General features: G+C 37.3%; 1 protein-coding gene across 11 annotated transcripts in view; it reads right to left on the reverse strand.

Moving 5' to 3' along the window:
- PICALM (phosphatidylinositol binding clathrin assembly protein) overlaps positions 1 to 20076 on the reverse strand; it is a 74661-nt gene that overhangs the window by 22892 nt on the left and 31693 nt on the right. For 10 of the 11 annotated variants that reach the window (XR_015704456.1, XM_087756026.1, XM_087756028.1 and 7 more), the window contains exons 3-12: positions 17888 to 17963; positions 16508 to 16610; positions 14325 to 14418; positions 13694 to 13805; positions 12249 to 12355; positions 10996 to 11037; positions 10194 to 10279; positions 8834 to 8957; positions 8347 to 8483; positions 5252 to 5352 (exon numbers count right to left, since the gene is read on the reverse strand). Coding sequence is in view for 10 of the 11 variants with exons in the window: in XM_087756026.1 (XP_087612152.1) it covers positions 5252 to 5352; positions 8347 to 8483; positions 8834 to 8957; positions 10194 to 10279; positions 10996 to 11037; positions 12249 to 12355; positions 13694 to 13805; positions 14325 to 14418; positions 16508 to 16610; positions 17888 to 17963 (982 nt within the window). In the remaining variant the exon portion in view is untranslated. Of the gene's footprint in view, positions 1 to 168; positions 319 to 5251; positions 5353 to 8346; positions 8484 to 8833; positions 8958 to 10193; positions 10280 to 10995; positions 11038 to 12248; positions 12356 to 13693; positions 13806 to 14324; positions 14419 to 16507; positions 16611 to 17887; positions 17964 to 20076 lie in introns of all 11 variants that reach the window. The other variant, XM_087756032.1, reaches the window with a different exon arrangement.

Below are 20076 nucleotides of genomic sequence, written 5' to 3' on the forward strand. Positions count from 1 at the left end.
TAACACCATTTTCACGGCACAGTTACTAAATCAAGTTCTAACATAGCACAAAATCAGCCCCAAGTGACCAGCTTTTAGTTTCCGAAAGGCCCCACAAATACACTTTAGAAACTGAAATAATGTTAAAATTTTTAGGAAATAGGAAATTAGTTTAAAATGGTACTTTACCAACAAACATTTCATGTGTGGGTGTCCTACTGGTGAAAGTAGATACATCAGAAGACACAGACAGATGAGCAGCATCGTTAGTTTTTGAAAGGAAAGGATTTAGGTTTGGAATGGCATCATCAACACTATCAACAGTAGCAGAAAAAGGATCTGTTCAGTTCCAGAGAGCAAGAGAAAGAAGAAAAGGGAGATGGATTTAGTTACATGCTGCTTCCTAGGTACAGAAGAGTAAGAGTTACGAAGAGTCCAGGAAGTATATTTTCTCCTAACATCTCTAAACGTGGCATGACCTAGCTAACTGTTCCATTTTTAAGTTGTCCAGAATTATCCATTCTCTGCTCAAGAAAAATACTACAGGTATTAGCTACACATTTACTTTTTTTTTAATTAATACCATTTTGGTCTTATAAAGTCTGCTTCTTCCACAGTGTGTTTTATACTAAAAATTAGTATGTTATTCCTCTGTAAATATGATCACTTTTTGCTTCACTCAGTCATGTCCTGACACTTGCAACAAATTCTCTAGAGCAAAGACTGCCTCTTCGCGTAACAGAGCCCCAGGTGCTAAGTGAAGATTTGATGCAACACCATCCTGAGGACAGCTCTGAAAACCCGAACAAACAAAACCAACGGCGCTGTACTTTTCCTTCTTTAAACTGTGTTTATGGATTTTTTTTTTTTCCCCCTGTTATTGGGCATCACGAAATTTTCAAGAGCTATGAATACACCAAAGTAGCACACAGGACAAAAGAACTACCTGGGGCATCAGGAGCAACAAGCTTGTTGTGGATACGCCATCAGCTGCAAGCAAGCGAAAACCTGCTCTGCTTTGAGGGACAACAGCCAGTGAGCAGTGATGAGGAAAATGTTCCTTATTAAAAAACTGTTGGACCGTACTGGGGAATGTTTCCATGGATCTATGCGAGTCGCTGTCCGAGGCATATAGGAGAGTTTTGAAGTTTCCTGAGGATGGATACAACTGCCAAGCTAAAATACTCCTGTACTCCAGGACCCAAGAGATAAACAGGACAGAAAAGGCAGCTATAGTGCCTGTTGACAGAAGGAGCTGCGGTTTAGCTGCCTGGCTTCAAAGCACACGAATCCTTTATGGAAAACTCAAGAATTCACTAGCGAGATCAGCAAGAGTTGCATCTAGCACTATTTGTTTTATCACAGCGCCTAGAACTACACCTTACCTCTTCTAGGCAAAACCACTACAGAGAAATGTCTGAATAATAATAAGAGCTATTTCTTAAGTACTTCAGTTCCTGGCCTTTTTTTTTTTTTTAAAACCTGGTTACATTACCGATTTCTCCACAACCCCTGTAAGTACCACCGTGATGTGTGCAGAAGCTTCAAAGCGTAAATTGTTTTCTCTCCCTGAATCGACCTCACGATTCTTAGTTATAAATCCCACACAGCTTGATAACATGTAGATTTCAGTCATAGGCAAGTCCTAAAGAAAATGAATTTTTAGAACCATAACTGCATTATGCTTTGCAGGCTTATACACGCTTTGATTTTCTGCAAGCTCAAGATATCTTATTCAGTAAGACCTGACTTCTCTTCCAAATTGCTTGGCTACATTGCAAGAATGAGCAAAGTACCTTAGAAGGCCTTTTTCTAAATCATTCAGTCAGCAAAATGACAGTGTCAAAACACTGAATAAAGGATAAGCAGAATATGCTAATATAGCATTTGTAATATATAACAGCAATACGAAACTTTGTATTGTCTTATGTATGTTTTAGATACTCATATTACCACCTAATGCAGTTGTGGACATGCCAATCAGCCAGCCACCTGAAACCAAGTCCTTGCTTCCAGGTACTGCTTAAAACTGTTGTCTGCTTTGAATGCTATTCTAGAAACTGTAGAACAAACAGATCTGACAATAAAACAGGTCAGATTATCCTTTAACCAGCTCCTGCTTGCTGCTTCTGTTGCTGCTTCACATTCTTCTGATTCTATTGGTTCTCCGTGGAATTGGAAAAAATCCAAAACAGATAGGTCAAACTGGTTATTTCCACACTGATACATTTGTACCTCAACTTCAGAAGCAAAACAAATTGGTAGCTGGCACATACACCACACACAGCTGGAATGGTCTCCAAACGATCCCAATAAACAGCTCAGACAAAACAGTATGAAAGAAGCTAAAAAGGACAAAGTTTTTAACCATATTTATTTCAAACTACTGTCCACTGGAATTATTTTACACATGCACTCAACAGGAAAATTACTCCATGCTTTCTGTTCCCAAATCCCAAGGTTGTATATGGAGTTTCATGGGTTTTGACTAGTAAGACAATGCAATATAACTTTAGATTATAAAGATTTGCTCAGAAATGTAACGTGTTCTCAGAATCTTTACTTGTCTGCCTCATTCTAATTCTAGCCAGCATGTTCAATCTTGTCCGAGTCTCAAAACTTGCCAATGCTAGTGACAAAGGTAACTGAAAATTAATTGGGTTTGGGCAATTTATATCCTCGCATATTCAGATTTTAAAAATTGCTGTCTCTCCTGACAGCAACACCTCAATGTTTCTAAAGCCCAATTTCATCCTTGAACAGACATGGCATCTGCGTGTGGCAATGGAATCACTCTGCGCCTTCAGGCTGTCATTAGGCACATTGAATGATTCAGGTGCATTTAAGAGAGTAATTTGAATTTTGCAAACTTCTACCTTTAAGTTATCCACCTACAAGTATTTTACCTGAGAGAACAATGACAAAGGTTTTTCAGTGGCATCTCTTACAGTTTGAAAAAAGTAGACTGAAAACATACAATTACAGAACCCATTCTCTGGGAGTTTTTAACCTCATTAGCTTTAATGTTTTTGGAAGCGCAAGACAAAAGGCAGCAACTCAAATATAATGCCCTTTTAACAATTTATCCTTTTCTTACACACCTAAAAGCTGCTGCATAAAATCTTTAACTGATTTTAGTCCATTGCAACTTGTAGCAGGTTTGATACTCTTCTCAAAGTCACCATATACACCAAATACAAACATCATCATGTCAGAAAATTACCTAAGGGAGGGACGCTGTGCAGTGGTTAGAGCACAGGACTGGAAATAGTTCAGGTTCCATTCTTGGCTCTGGCACTGACTTGCCGTATGACTTCAGACAAGTCAGTTAATTGCTCAGATCTCCCCATCTGTAAAATGTGGAAAGCACTTCTTATCTACCTCACCTATGTGAGGTGAGTGTTCATGTCTGTAAAGCTGAAGAGATTTTTCTTTTTTGATGAAAGGTAACACAAAAAATGGTGATCCCAGAATTTTAGCCTAAAATTTTAGCAGACAATCCAGAATCTCTACAGTTAATTAAATCTTAGAAGTATTTAGAAATGTGTCAATAGTAAGCAGATATCAATGACTATTACTGAAGACTCTTACCAGGAGTAACACAACATTGACCAAACACAGACTTTCAGGCTCAATTTTCAGGTTAATAAAGAAATGCTAGATTGTGACGTGACTTTTGAGAGGAAGAGAATTTCCCCTTTTATCTCTCACCCATGAAACAAATAGGACAAGCTGAAAAAGAAGATATTTTCCAGAAAGCAAACAAGATGAGCCAAAACATTTTTCTCCATTTCTAAACTCTAAGCCTATTAAACATTGAAATTTGTATGCATAACTCGATACGCTCCTCACTGCATCTTCCTCAAAAGATGCTCTGCTCAGCAAAACTGAAGGACAAGTAAACTACTTTTATTTATTTTTGTAGCTACCACATATATTAGTATTGCCTCCATCACTCAGAATTGTGTGTTATTTCCCTGCAAACAAATGGGAGAAGGTACACAAAACGCAAAGTACACAGCAAAAAGTAAACAGAAAAGTAGAATACATACACTGCTTATTATGAAGATATATTAGATAACTGGAAAGATGCTTAGGAAAAGCTATAGTTCATAAAAAGAAATAGGGAAGTAAAATTTCAGAACAGGATTATTCTGATGCCTATCAAAAACTTTCTGAAGCTGCAACTCCCAATTTTTCACACCGTAAAAGAAAGCATTTTTTTGCAACCCTCTGATTTATAAAAGAAAAATAATCTGGAAACAGCCACGTAGTTTAGGAGTTTATTATTTTATGAAGCGTCATTTATGTAGAAAAGTAAAAAGAAACATCTTTAAGAGGTTTTTAGTCCTCCACCAGTATAATCAACAGTGCAAGCAGGCAATATGTTACCTATATCAGAAGTATTCTGGAACACTGCAAAGCAGCAAAGAGAAAAACAGCTTTGAGTAAATGACTAAATGCTCTAACACTCAAACTAATCTTGAAGTAACATCCATGACTTTCTAGAATGCTCTTGCTTGCCTCCTTGGTTTAAGGACTTGCCTGTATCAATAAGACAATCTAACATCTCATTCAGTCCATCCTAGCAACTCAGCAGAACGATAATTTGGATGCTCTGAAGAAAATTTCAGAGGGAAGAGTTCCTTAGAAATTTTGTCTCTTCACTTAAAGAGATCCAACCACAGCTTTTTGCTACTGATTTGCCTTTTAGTTAAATGAAACAGCAGAGAATTTAAGAGGTGCCTTATTTTGTTTTCAATAACTAACTCTGGCTTTTCTTGCCTTCTATGCATAGTTGTCACTCCTTTCGGGCCTCATCCAAGTTCTGCTCTATTACCACCCACAAATTTGATTTAACGTCAGACAAAATTTAAGATGTGTATTAAAGAAATTCTGTATTTAAGTTCCTGTGTATGCAACATGGGCTATCTGGCAGACATCTTCACAGAACTGACTTCTCACAGCTAAGTTTCTGTAGCTTGCTGTGTGACTCTTGAAGACAGCAGTTATGAGGCTGACAGAGCTGGTCAACAATTCAAGTAACTTTGCTATTAAGAACTCTCATATCAAAATTCTTTGTCATCACCACATGCTGCTATATTATTTTAATCCATACCCAGATTTGACTTTTTCCACTCCCTTCACCCTCTTAGAGCTTGTCTTTGCAAGATCTCTGTTTTTAAGGAAGAAACAACCCGCAGACTAGGGGAAACATTTATAGGAACGTGGCCATAGCAATTAGAACCTTAATCCGATTCAGAATCCTTACCTCCCCAGGTACTTCCCACTTGTGGAGCAGCAGATATAGGATGTACAGACGGATGAAAAGTTGGCTGCAAATCAAGCAGATCATTTGGCAGCTTTGAAGTGCTACAAAGACAAATGAATACAAGTGTTTGAATTACATCAGTTTTCAATACAAGGCAAATGCTAGCGACTGTCAACAGTAAATAAAGCTTTGTTACAAACTGGTTGTTACGAAGTGGATAGAACTAAGCCAAAATCAGAAAGTCTGGCAAACTTCACATTTTCAGTTCTGCAGAAGAGTGTTAATTTAGCAAGCTAAGTTCTATACTATGCCAAGTGACTTTTGTCAAAGCTGTCTAAGACAGAAAGACAACCAGTCTTCTCATCTTCCTCACAGCCCAACGCCAGGGCTAGAGCATGTTATGTTCAGCCATCTTCAGCAACTTTTAAAATATCCTCATGAAAGCCCTACAGTATGACAACAGCAGACTGACAGAATGTACTCTAATGGGCTGCACCACCAAAATGTTACATCTAAATTCCACTACTCATATCTTTCCACTATTAACCACTGCTGAGAAACTGGCTTACATTGATGAGCTATTAAAGAACTTTGAGGAAAGCAAAATGTAAGAAGCCCTGAAACACTGTCACACATCAGTCGTGTGAATGAAAACTCATTTAAATGCACATTTTAGACTATTCACAACCAAACTGAAACCCAAGAACATCACATGGAAATGAAGAGTGAAATCTTAAATACAACTGCAGCGATAATTTCAAGAGTCAAATAGGAACAGTAAAATTCATCCTCTTGCAGAGAGTTAATTTCATACTTTAAATTAGTCCTGGAAATGTCCTGGTTTCAGCTGGGACAGAGTTAATTTTCTTCTTAGTAGCTGGTAGAGTGCAGTGTTTTGGATTTAGGATGAGAATAATGTTGATAACACGCTGATGTTTTGGTTCTTGCTGAGCAGAGTTTACTCTAGTCAAGGACTTTTCAGCTTCCCATGCTCTGCCAGGTGCACAAGAAGCTGGGAGGGGGCACAGCCAGGACAGCTGACCCAGACTGGCCAAAGGGCTATTCCATACCATATGACGTCATGCTCAGCATATAAAGCTGGGGGAAGAAGGAGGAAGGAGGGGACGTTCGGAGCGATGGCGTTTGTCTTCCCAAGTAACCGTTATGCACAGTGGAGCCCTGCTTCCTGGGGATGGCTGAACACCTGCCTGCTGATGGGAAGTAGTGAATGAATTCCTTGCTTTGCTTTGCTTGTGCGCGCGGCTTTTGCTTTACCCATTAAACTGTCTTTATCTCAACCCATGAGTTTTCTCACTTTTACTCTTCCGACTCTCTCCCCCATCACACCGGGGAGGAGTGAGCGAGCGGCTGTGTGGTGCTTAGTTGCTGGCTGGGGTTAAACCACAACAGGAAAAAAAAAAAAAAAAATGGAGCACTGGAGCACTGGTGTTCACTCAGAACTTTTTAGCACACAAAATGAACCAAAATTTGCACATACGGCTACTACTCTGGACAGAAGCTAAGTCACTGTGGAATCCAAGCATCTTTTGAAACAAGGTTGGCACAAGAGTTTAAAGGCTATTAGCCACATCCTCAATCTCTGGATATTCTCTTGCTGACCCAATCACCTGTATCATTCAGTTTTCACTACTTCATTTCAACAGCGACTGAAATCACATTTTGCCACTACTGCTCCTGTTAAAAAGCAGCATGGTCTGGCACAGCCCTGTAATGTGAGCAGCAGAACCAAGATGATTTTCAAGGTAAAGCTTGTTCAAGTTAATGACAGGGATTAATCAGACACATTGCATTTAATAGCAAGCAACTGAACTTATGACCCAACATATGCCCCTCATGGCAGCTCCTGCTGTAAAATCTGTTCTTTGCTCACAGCAGTCATACTGCCAGCAACTGAATTTAAACAAGACAACAAACTAGCATTTGTTTTTAAGAAGAAAACGCTCTTGTCTTCACAATGTAGCATTTCTGGCTGTTTGAAGAAGCTTTATCAGGTGTTTTTATGTTTCAGACCTCTTAAGAGGCAAGATCAGATATTTGAAGTTACTAGTTCAAAGCATACGCCCAATTTTGAATATTTTGGTCCCTAAAACGCAATTTAAAAGAAAATCTTTTTTGAAAGAAGTCTTTCAGTTACTAACACCGACAGGTTCTCTAGCTTCTTATATGTGATTCAGCCATTTTCTACATATTTGGTGCCAAGTAATTTCCTACAACAGCTTTCTAATCAGCAAAGAAGGCTGTCAAAGTGCTGACTACTTTTAAAGAACAGGAAAAAGCTAAACGAGACAAGTAGGTCCTTATGTGAGCTTTAACAGAACAACTAAGCAATTCTTTAGGTTTAAGATCACACCCAAAGCAACAATATGCCTTCAGAGAGCTATTTCCTTCTATACTGATAAAAGCACTGTACCTTCTGCTACTGCTTGATTTGACAGGTATTTTACAGAATGAAGATCACACACTTACTCATACCAACAGTTCCTGCTAGTCAAAGATCAGGATTAGCATGCAGTGAGTACTCTTGCACTATCTTTACAAGTCCTTGCAGACAGAGATGTTCCAGATACAACTCAAGACTGCAAAACCTGCCTCTCTTCTTTCAAACCCTGTTTCAGGCTTTCCTTTTTCTGAAAATCTACAAAGAACATTTGTTACCACTCTACTTTTAAAGATCTAGAAATGCAACATTAAATTCAGTATTATCGTTACGACCTCCCAAACTGAATTTTTATTTGACTTTTCCCAAATTAACTTGTAAGATCCTTTGGGGACAAAGCATGCGTGTTGTACAATTCCAACTGTCTGGCTCGACCACTAGGAACAGCTACAAGGGCTGTCAGCAGCTGGTTCTTACCAGAAACTATTCTGCAAATGGATGATGAAAACACACTTTTTATATTATTTATGGCAATAAGTTATTTTCCCATCAACTCTACCCAAAACATCACTTCTTATCACATCACTAATGTGCTCTACACCCAACCAGCCTTCTGCAATGTCCACCCTGCAGCAGAAATTTAGAGGAAACCCTAGCTGCAGTGCATCTCACAGTGAAGCAACACTATTAAGCATACCTGTTTGAAGAGCTAGGGGTAGAAAAAATATCAATGGCTGGTGTAGTCATTATGCTTCCTGCTGCAGTCGACACAGGAGAAGCTGCAGTTGTTAAAGAGGTATGAGGTTTCTTTGCAAGTTCTTTTAGACGTTGTTCCTGTTGGGAAAGTGAGCTGGCATAAGAAATCCAGAAACAGCACTTGCGTATATGAGATTGGAGGGAAGAAAAGCAGAACTAAAGAATTCTTTTTATTTATTCCACACACTAGTGTCAGCTACTTATAATTAGAAGAGTCAGTGGTGTCACAAATCCTTCAGAAACTATTTTAGCAAACCCTCCACAAGCTGTATGGTATATGTACATAAGATTCTACTTCCAGCGCTTTGCCAACAGTACACGTTCAGTATTAATAACTCTGCTTTTCCCTTTACTCCTTTAAGAATCCTAATAAGCTATCAACAAGGACACAGGAAAAGTGTTTCTAATTAAAAATTCTGTATGCCTACCTTTAAAGCTTTTAAGCGAGCCTGTTCTTCCTCTAACGCAGCTTGTTTTTCCCTTTCATCCACTTTCGTGAGGGACAGGCCAGTGCTTGCAAGGGAAGAGACTGCATTGGAAAGGGTGGTAGCCCTAAAGTAATTGGACAGGAGAAAAGCCAGCTGTTAACAGGTGACACGTGATAGGAACATCTAAAGAACACTTTGCTTGTATCCACCCAGTCTCCTTCTGAACCCCTTATAACATTGGTTATATCTTACGCTGTACAATACAAAGTGATAAGTCTAAGTAAGATACACCATACAAACTGCGAAATGAAAATGCCTAGAAATCGTGCTATCTGCTCTTATACACTGGATTTGGGGTTTTCCGCTCCAAACTGCATCACAGAATTCAGGTTTGAAGCCTTTGCTCTTTTCCCATTTGCCTAAGATGGCATTATTTGTAGATACATGGAAATCTCCAATGATCTGGGCTCCAATTCAAACTGTTGCTAATTTAACAGGTTTAGTTAAGAAACTATCAATGCAACTAGTATATCCCAGAGCAATAGTTTGCAATTTATCATCATGTTTAAGAGTGTGCAAAGAGATCTAAAACAAACACTTAACTTTTAAAACAAACTAAAGTAATCTTACAAAAGAAAGCAAATATTCTGAAAAGTAGCTAACAAAATGGTGCTAAGCCCTAATACTGTCACGACCATAAGAACACAAAATATTACTGCCTTATTTTTTGAACACGCAGTAAAGAAATGCTATCTAATTTCGCAAGTCTTCCCCCACTACTAAGCTTTAAATTTCAACAATGAAGTTAGTTGCCTAGAGGACTTCTCTAGATTGCACTTTGTGTTGTAGCATGCACTCAAGATCAGTGAATGCCTTTTAGCATATACATTATGGCTTTAATCCCCAATTAAAATCCATTCTTAATATAAGAACTTCGGGAAACATCTCCTTGCTTTTGACAAAAAAAGGATTAAAGTTGAGATATAAGAGTTTAAGGACATTAATAAATAGACGTTGCATGCCTTACAGAAGTCTAATTATTAACATAAAATGAACATTTGCAGGCAGTAAATGAAATAACCTTAGTACCTCTTCAGAAGTTCAAGATTAGATGTTAAAAGTATAACTACTACACAAGGGATTCTACAGCAAGTGCTTGCAGCTCCTTAGATTCTAGCTCTGCTGACCTGGAAGAAGCTGTCTTAAGTACTCACCAAAAGATACGATAACTTGCTATTCTATCATTGCTAATACAATGTCTTCAACATAGCCTACACAAACCTTAGTTTATAATGAAATCAAAAATAGCGGATTTAACATTTTAAACAGTTGTTGAATCAAAGGACAAGGGCATAAACACCTGCTTGCAGCTGTGGAATCTTTGATTTTCTTCCCTTCTAGAGAAGCTAAATGTTGTTCCAAAGCATCAAGAAGGCTACTCGGTGCCTGCAAAAAGAGACATTCAGGAATAGATTTGAAGAATCTAAGGCGAAGCAAATGAGTAGTTAGAAGACTTTCAGAGAACGCAACTGTAGGGCAACTGGTACGACAGTTCAGAATACTTATACCGCATCTTGGCATCCTGTACATATTTAATTACTTGAAATATCAGGTGATGTACTCTTCTCACTACATTACTCTGTCATAATGACTCACCAGTAAGTACTGAAATATTTCAAGAGATATTAAAATTAACAGCTAGGAAACAGCAAGCAGACAATCGGAAGCAGTCAGTATTTCAAGAGACACTAAGAAGGAAATTGTACCTAGAGTCATTTCTATGTGCACGCTCTGCAAGTCTTCACAATGATTTAAATGGGCACATACAGCCAAAAGCAAGCTTGCTAAAAACCACAGCTTCATAATATCATGTAAAAGTTTCATTACGTGAACTCACAGATATGTTACACCTTCAAGCATGATAGAAATAAGGCTGTCTTAAAACTCAATTAGAGTATGACAGAAATGATCTGTAATATTTTACAATAGATCACTCCATATAAAAGCCAGGCTCCGGCAGAGGTTGGATTTAATTAAACTTGGAAATAACGTGGTGACAATGTATGCAAGAAAGCGTAAGTGAATGTCATAATGTTCAGTTTTCCTGATTATGCAACACCAAAACAGACATGTATCGGCAAACACATAATAGGTTTATGTACCTGTGAGAGATCTGGTATGTCTCCTCTGTCAATTCCAACTTGCTGTAATAAAACAAATGAGCTTTAGACCCTGATTGCTTTTGTTAAAGGCAGAGATGCTCAAAAAGCAAACAACATTAAGATGAAGTCATGTAAAGAGCACAAACCTGTCCATACACATTTTAAATCTCCACAGTCTGAACTCTATAATGGTTGGTTATAATAAATTCTTCTGTTAAATGTATACACATTTGAAGTAGGTGTGTTACAGAGATATTTTAACAGATACAACCTTAGAAATAAAACAAAGTAAGAATCAGGTGCTTCAGCATCTTAAGGCTAGACAAGTTCGCCTATCCCCCAATTTATGTGGTAAATTCTCAGACCAACTGATAAAGAGCATATATTTGCTAAAACAAAGCACCTTCAAAGTTTTGTAAAGAAACTGTTTTCCAAAATGCAGATCAAACTTAAGATGTTCTGCAGCAGGATATACATTGTTACAATAGAAAGATTAATACTCTCAGCTTCACTTGATAACTGTTATCAACTGAAGACAGCTGAAGGTAGCATCTCTGATAGAGGTATTCTGTCAGGACAGACAGTGAGCCAAGCTTTACGGCTTAATTTTTTGTTAGGAGAGATATGAATAATGAAGGAAAGCAAAACAAGAACAGGAGCACATCTCAACTGAGGGATCCCATAATACTGGGACATCAATTCAGCAATGCTTCAGAAACAAGAATGCAACAGACTAAATACATTTTAAAAAACCCAAACAAAACATTTTGCAAGGTAACTGCTTTTTCCTCAATAAACACATCTACAGCCAAGACATCCTTAAAAAATATGTTCACCTACTTGTCTCAATTTCTTATTTGTGAAGCTGTTATTTTATCTAAAATTTATGGCAGAATATGGGTTTCAAACTAGAATACAGCTAGAATCATAGAAAGCAGCAGATCACCATGAAGTTATTTTGTCTAAAGCAAGGCTCCTCTTCAAAGAAAGCTCACAATTATTATGTAAATGAGGAAATTTTAAAATGCATATTTATACACTCTCCTTAAGGAAAGGATAAACCTGTAAGTATTTTGTAGTCAGGTTTCTCAATACAGTCTTCAAATGAACTAATCGCCAGGGTGGAGACTGACAAGATGACCCTTGATGGAACTGCAATTAGGCTGGAAGGAAGAAGTACCTGCTTTATGAGAAAATAAGCACTTTATAAGCTGTTTCAAATAAAGGACAAAGTTTGGCTGATTAAAGTTTACCTCTGCAACTTTAAGGAACTCTGAGATCCGTGTCATTCTAGTGAGGAACTTCTTATATATATCAAGGCCTTCTTTGCACTGGTTCTTTTTCATATCAAAGTATTTTTCTATAAACAGTAAGAATTCTTGCATTAAATAAGAAATCAAGCATTCTAAAAAGGATATGCAAAGTAAAAGCATATAAAAAGACAAACAGAAAATGCCTGCAGATCTGTTTTATGATGTTAACTGCAGAAGTCACTATGCCTAACTTGCTCCAAATGACAAAAGCTCCATTGAACATGAGCTAACGATCACAGGCATGCAATTACACCTTACCTTGCAGGTACTAGATCTCACAAAAGCATAACCACCCTGAAGAGGACAACCAAGTTTAAGAATAGGGCACCCAAAGAAATATAAATTCATCCTCTTAGGGGGAAAAAAAAAAAAAAAAAAGCAATTTTACAACCTGGCAGTCAAACATCTACTCTATTCCAGTGGCCACATATCAGGCAAGACTTTGCTATTCTCCACCAGGGTGATGCCTCTTGTTACGGTGTGGTCTGCAAGGAGGTGCAACTGATTACAAAACACCAGTGCTGAAAGCAAGAGGGTCCCACATTCCTTCTTGAAATAACACTTTCAAGGCCTGTTTCTATATTAAGCTTCACAAAACATGAGTGTAAGCAACTGCATGCTACTTGTTCTTACTGAGGGAAAAGAAGTAGACAGGGGCTTCAGACTGGAAGCATGACTGTCCTTTACTGACTAGTTCTGGATTTTGCTTTCCATTTTACAAGTATCAGGTAATAACAACAATAAGGCAGCTTGATCCAATCACAGCATACAACCAAACCAAGCAAAGCAACAGATCACTTCCAACTTAATTATTTTCCAAATTTAGGCTCCCCTGCATCTCCAGTGTGTGCAAGTGAAAGGGCCTGAAGCCTGAATTTGTAATTACCCTTAAAATATAAGATATGCTCTAGAAACCTAAGCCAACCAATCATTAAAACCAACCAACACTAAAGTCTTGATAGCCAAGCAATCACAGATGCTGTGACTGCAAATTTGTAACTGACTAGAACTTACTCCACTTAAAGAAACAAAACCTGATCTTGTTTCTTAAAGAAAAAAACATCATGATTTGGGTTTGCGCCGCCATTCAATGAGACAAAAAAAACCCACCCAAAAAACACAGCAGTGCAAGAAAAAAAAAAAAATTAAGTGAAGAAAATCTTGAATTGCCTTTGCTTTCAGAAATTCGCCCATCCCTGTATACAATGCAATGGAAAATGCAGTTGAACAGAAAAACCTTGGAAATAAATCTGGCTTGGAAATAACAGTAATATTTTGATGTTTTACAGTAAGACTTTCAACTTCTCGAAAAAGAGCAGCTATTTGCAATTGTTTACTGAGCTCCCTCCCCAAAGTTTACCATTGCAGAAAGCAGTTATATTTACCCAAGAGGTTAATAATCCCTTCGTTATATGCCGCAAACAGTCTAATGGCATCTTTGAAGAGGAGCATGAAGGCAGCATTAATTACACCATTTGTAAGTTCATTGCTATTGACCTAGGAAGATCAGAAAAAAATTAATTTAACTAAATTGATCCCTTATTGGAAAACTTCTAGTTGAACTCCAGTACTCTATCCCAAGGTGTGCTTTCCCATCATCTCACTGGCTATTAATGGAAAGTAGCGGCAGAGCAAATCAACACATGATCACTCAGCACAGAATCAAATCAAATAATTTCGGCAGACATTTCTGTTAATTAACGTTCATGTTAACTAACACAACTAAACAACAGGGGGCAGAAATAATCAACTTCTCAATGAACAAACAATTCTTACACAATGTACACAATAAACAACACTAATTTAGCACAAAGCATTCTCTCCAGTGAGCATCATATTTCTTTTTTTCTGGTTTCTTGGGGGTATATCAATGAACAAAATGATTTATGCTCTTTAAACTGTGCAGATAACATGGAACCAAGTTCAAGACCTTTAATCTTAACCTACTTTACAAGCTTGTGCAGGTTTGTACAACAGTCAACAGTATGTTAGACACGTACATGTTACTAAACTTACATTGAAGTCAAGAAGTGCATCCATTTGATTTTGTATAATTGGTACAGTTTTTAGGAGCTTTTCTGTGCTCATGGTTCTCATCACTCCATCAGCCCTGTTGTGCAAAACAAAAGAAAATTCTTCACCTGAATTTTGAAGGCAACTGTTAGTGAGAAACGTAACACAGAAAAATCAAATAGGTCATCAGAGAAAACATTTAAATCATTGCCATTCAAAGCAGGCATTCTGATGTTTAGGAATGCTGTCTAGCCAATACAACTGTAATAACTGCAGTGTACAAAAGCAGCAACTTTTATTTGGCCAAACTATGAATGCAAGATGAATTTTTATTCAGGGGAAATGAAACTGATAGCAGTCAGAAATAGCAGAGCTATGATGCATCAGGTAACCAAAAAAATGCTCTGAAGGTTACTTCTGAAGCAAAATTTTTACCTACGCTTTTTCCAATCACCTGATTATTATATTGTGTCAGTTTGGATGATTTTCTTTTCAACTAAAAGCAGTAAGAAAGAATAAACAAATGGGACAATATGTTTTTCAAGCTTCTTCAGAAAGATTCTAGAGACTACACGATGCTTCCTTTTAAAGGCTGACTACCAATACTCGGTTGTTTTAGTTGTCCAGATTAAACAGACTAAGACCAAAAATATCCAAAAAAAGCAACAACCAAAGAAGAGTTTAAATCATCTCAGTGACAAGAAACAACTGCTTTCTGTAAGACAAATCAGACAGCCTTGCAGTTGCATCAGCATGCACACAGCAAACCAAATGTTTCCTGCGAGTGCAAGTCTCACAGTGCATCTGCACAGAAAAGGCTGCGGCCATTCTCCAGGCAGGAAAGCCATGGGGAGCACACTGCTTCCAGCTCTCTACTTGTGCCATGTACTCCCTCCCTCCTAATCGCAAGGAGCAACCGCGATAAACCGAACGTGGCAGGGCATGGGAGCAGAGCCTCTGAGAAAAAATGAGCTGTGGAGAAGGTAGATTGCAGCCACCGGAACAGGTATTCCTGCTGGCTCACAGAAGGACCTCCAGGCACATGCTGCGGGCTAAATAATTCATCTCGTTAGGCCTAAAACACCTGATAATAAATCAGGTGTGTAACTCTCTAGTGTATCTGTATATGCAGAAAAGGCTAAGTGTTTTACACTGTTGGGACTCCAACCATCTCTAAAGGCAGAAAAAAGTGAAAGGAGCCCAAGCATTCCCCTTTTACTTTACCATCACATTTCAAAACAAAATGGACAGTACAGTATTAGTGAGGAGGTATAAGGGATTTGGACAGTTGTCTCAGGCAAATTTCAAATAGCTTTGTAACACTAATGCAGGATGTCATAAGCATCAAGATAAATTATCCTGTGTATGGATGATAAAGGATGCCCAAATCTAAAACTGAAATTATGTTTTTAAATTTTAAAAAGCACTGCATACAGAGATAATGGACAAAGATGGAAAGACTTGCAGTCGTGACCAGTACATCCTCTCCAGCCTTCCCAACAAAGGAGATCTCCAGATTAATTCCATCGTTCACTATAACATGCAATTTACCCAACTACTGGTGCTCTGCACTGTGTCATTTCACAGGTAAGCAGGTACCTAGTCTCAAACAACTGATTTCTCTTAAAGGAGCTCACTTTCCAGGGAAAATTTTAATTCCCGTAGACAAACCCTTCTGAGTAGCATCTGCTACAACACTCTGTTAAAAGCATGAATTGCACTGCCTTTGCAAAGGAAGTAAACTCCAGACTGACATTTCGGGACAAAACCAGAGAAACAGCAGGAAGGACTGCAAGGTGTTTTACGAAACATCTGTCATTTAAACATTCCAGAGCTAGAAACACAAGTAAATGCATAGTCCCCCATACTTCATGCAAGACAAAGTAACTTTGTGATCTATTGTGGAAGGTTTGTCCAAACTTCTACTTTTTTGATATATACTTTGATGCACACCATTTTTCATTTCTTTACATTAAACTGTTAATGTTTAAAGAAGTAAAATTACAATACTTGAAGTAAAATATTTGTACAATATACATAACTGGGCAGTTGAGCCTTTGTGTGTCATGGGAGGAAAGCAGACATTACCATCTGTACTAAGCTGGAGCCAACATAGGTATTCTCCACTTGAATTACAGGACATAAGACAAAACCTCAAGATAAGCAAAACAATATACAGTCCTTACCCTCTTTTTACTTTTGTGAAGTCAAAAGCCACTTGTCTATAGGAAACTGCCTTTTCATTCAGATACCTACTATACCGTCTGATAAACGTTGACATGTCATAACCTAAAAAACAAGTTTCAGAAGCTTATTACTTAGTCAATTAAAGATCAAGAACCTTACTCTAAATAAAGTGCCAGATATTAACGCAAGACAGCTTCATTATATTTTTGCCTGATTTTGTATAGTCAATCTGTGTTACGAAGAACTATGTATGTCATCGTAGTCACCATGTTAATCAGACAACACTGCAAATATCTAGAAGACCTGAATTATGTAGAAGTTCACACTTCACTTCCTAAGGAAATCAATTCCAAAAGCAAAATAAAGTATTTTTATGCAAGTTCGCTCATACTATGATACAAATTACTACCAAAAAAATGGCACGATGCATTTATGAAGATGTTTGCATCAACTCCACAACACATTCTCTCATTTACAACTGAATAGGGAAAAGAAAGAAAAAAAAAAAAGGCATTGAAGGGAACATTAAAAGACAACAGAAGTTTTTCTATGTTAATACAGTGGCAATGGGAAACATTTCAATAACTGTCAGTCTAAGGATACAGACCAAGAAAAAGATCTGTTGATAATCTATACTGAGACCATGGAAGTTAAGACTCAATAAAATGAGGCAATTTGGTAGACCCTTGGTTATCACTGAGCAGGTTTCCAACCCCAGGTAACCACTCTGTGTGCCTGTTTTAGTACACCTGTGGCAAAAATTAGAACCAGCTACATAAAAAGCAAGGCGGAAAGTAAGAAACCACCTCAGGAGAAAAAAAAACAAAACCCACACATATGACAGCTACATATATGATCAGAGCTGCACTGAACTGCAGCCTAACAGTTTGGAAGGGTGTTTCAGCTGAAAAATCTGAACCAGAGAGGAACTTATTTGCCCATAGAATTAGTCTCAATGATGGATGGAATGGTCTTCAAACAATCTCCCAAAAAGTTAATTTCTTTTTTTTTTTTTTTTTAAGGCACAGTTCTTGTCTCACTGACATGATGCACATATGATACATTTTTTGAAAACTTACTAATCAAAATATACCTCTCTAAATGGAGAATTCTCTTCAGAAACACGAGGAATACTAAGTCAGATCTGCTTAGCTAAGAAAGTTAGAAGCATTTATAAGTGAGCCTTTCCTAAAAGATGCAATGAATTCCTCCAGCAGACAGCTTCTGCCATGCCACAATAGCGTTTTAATTTAAGAAATGCAGTCTGGGGTAAAACAGACAAAAAAATATTTCTTAAATGACATGGTCCATCAGAGTTATCAAGTTGTATTTACTGTCCCCCAGCACACTAGTAACTTTTAATGAAAAAGACACCTTACCTTGCAATCCACTTTTGTCTAGGAAATTGCTCAAATTAAACAATGTGTTTCTGGACGCCAGATACTGGATAAAACGCTAGATGAAAGGAAAAATTTGAATGCTTTTACTATATTACCAATGAGCTGGAACAGAGGTAACAGTACTAGAAACTTTATCCAGCTTATGAAATTCAACTTTTATGCTTTAAGACTGATTTCAAATCTGGAAAATATTACAAGAACTCAGATTTTTACGTAAAAAAATAACAACTAGCTTCATTTCAATAAATTTTCAAATGAAGCTAGTTGCTATTTTTTATGTAAAAAACTGTAAACAAGTCACATAGATATTGCATGAAGGCCTCCAACTGAAAGACTTTATTTATTTTAAGCCAGAATATGGAACTGGAAACTTCAGAAAAAATTCCCTCAAGTACCTTCTCATTTTACATGCTCACAATTGTTTCACTAACTTCAATTTTATAAGAGTTGATTTCATTTTACCAATTAGCCAAGGCATCTTTGCTCAGCATATAATTTTAATAGTACTTAGCATGAATATGAAAATAAGGTGATATAAAGATTAGTTTGCTTATACATCACACGTTAAATAAACCTAAGAATCCATATAAAACATTAACACAGTATGACACTTAGTACATCTCATTAGTTACATGTAATTCTGAATTGCATTTCACAAAAATGAATGATAATATTTTCATCTTGTAAAGACACATTTCAGATCACTAGCACCACATCTTATTTATTAGGAAAAATAATTGTCTTATGAACCACTATATAGAGAGCTGCTACAAAAATAAACCAGTCATTCACTTGTAATAACATTTTGACAGAGGAAAGAATAGTTCTGATTAGCGTAACAGGTACTACGGAATTATTTTCATTAGCATAAATACATAGCTTACACAGAAAAAAAGACTGGAGAAGGATAAAAGCACTCAGTACTTAGCTATAAATGAATTCAGCAAAAGCTGGAGGATCAAACGCTTTTCAGGTTTTTTACAAAAGGATTTACAGATTCTCTATAAACTTCTAGACATTTTCATAAGCACTCAATTTCCATGTTCATTGTTCAAGTACTATTTCTAGCTGTGAAAAGTTTCATCTTGAGCAGCAATCTTGCCCTCATTACTCCTGCAACACATTTGGCAAGCAAAATGTGTTTGGCAGTTTTCTTCTTAAAATGGAAAATATTTTAGACAGTGGTCCCATGAAATTTTTTTTCATTATTATGAAGTGTATTGGTATCAGTTTAAAATTTATATGACTCAAAATGCAAGCACAGCAAAAGTGTATAGACTCTACTTTGGAAAGTGTCAGTTATCCCAGTGATAATGCTTAAAGTCAACATGAGAAGTTTGCCCTCTTGTGGCTTACTTAGCTTCAAAGTATAGATTTTCACCAAGACCAGAAATACTCTGCAGCTGACCTGCAAGAGAAACCAGTATATATTTTTTTCAAAAAACTTAAAACCCTTCACAACACAGCCAGTCAGCCAGAGAAAGCAGTTCCATGACCTATAAGAACTCTGAATGCAACCTGAAATTCAAAGTTGTGGTCCTCTCTACAAAATCCTACTTGTAATTTGCTAAAGCTATTCCTCTTAATACCAAACTTCATGTAGCTTACATTATACTGACTGTTTGCAGTAAAAAGGAATGTTTACAAACACTTTAAGAAAGCCTTCAAAGTATAGTTTGTTTTTGCTGTGTGTTTTGGGGGGGGGGGGGGGGGTTTAATGCAGAAAATTCAAGATGCTGCTATGCTTGCCTTGGTATCTCGAGAAATAAGGCCCCATAGGAATTCAAGTTGTGGAACAAAACAATTTTATTCCTTTTTGTTTAAATTGGGGGTTTGTTTAATTGTTCTACAGTATTTGGTGTTATTTAGATGCTCATACTCAAAGCCAGCTCATAGGTACACATTTGTCTTCACTGCAAAAGATTAGGGAGTAATGGTGGAAATTCCTTCAGAATGGAGTTACCTGAGAGAAAAGACCATCTGGATTAGCTAGAGCATGAACCCAAAAAGGCTTCCATTTTCAGCTTTCAGAATCCCATTCAAGATAAATTCTGTTCATTTTGTTTGGGTAGTTTTTTATTATTGGAATAACACCATAGGAAAAAAAAAGTACCTCCAGCATTCAGGACACTTACTTTTGATTCTAGAATTACAAACTTTAAAGTAGA

The sequence above is a fragment of the Nipponia nippon genome, unplaced genomic scaffold (genome assembly GCF_047370975.1).
Source record: "Nipponia nippon isolate SJK-2023a ecotype South Korea unplaced genomic scaffold, ASM4737097v1 scaffold_2, whole genome shotgun sequence".
NCBI classification, from domain to species: Eukaryota; Metazoa; Chordata; class Aves; order Pelecaniformes; family Threskiornithidae; genus Nipponia; species Nipponia nippon.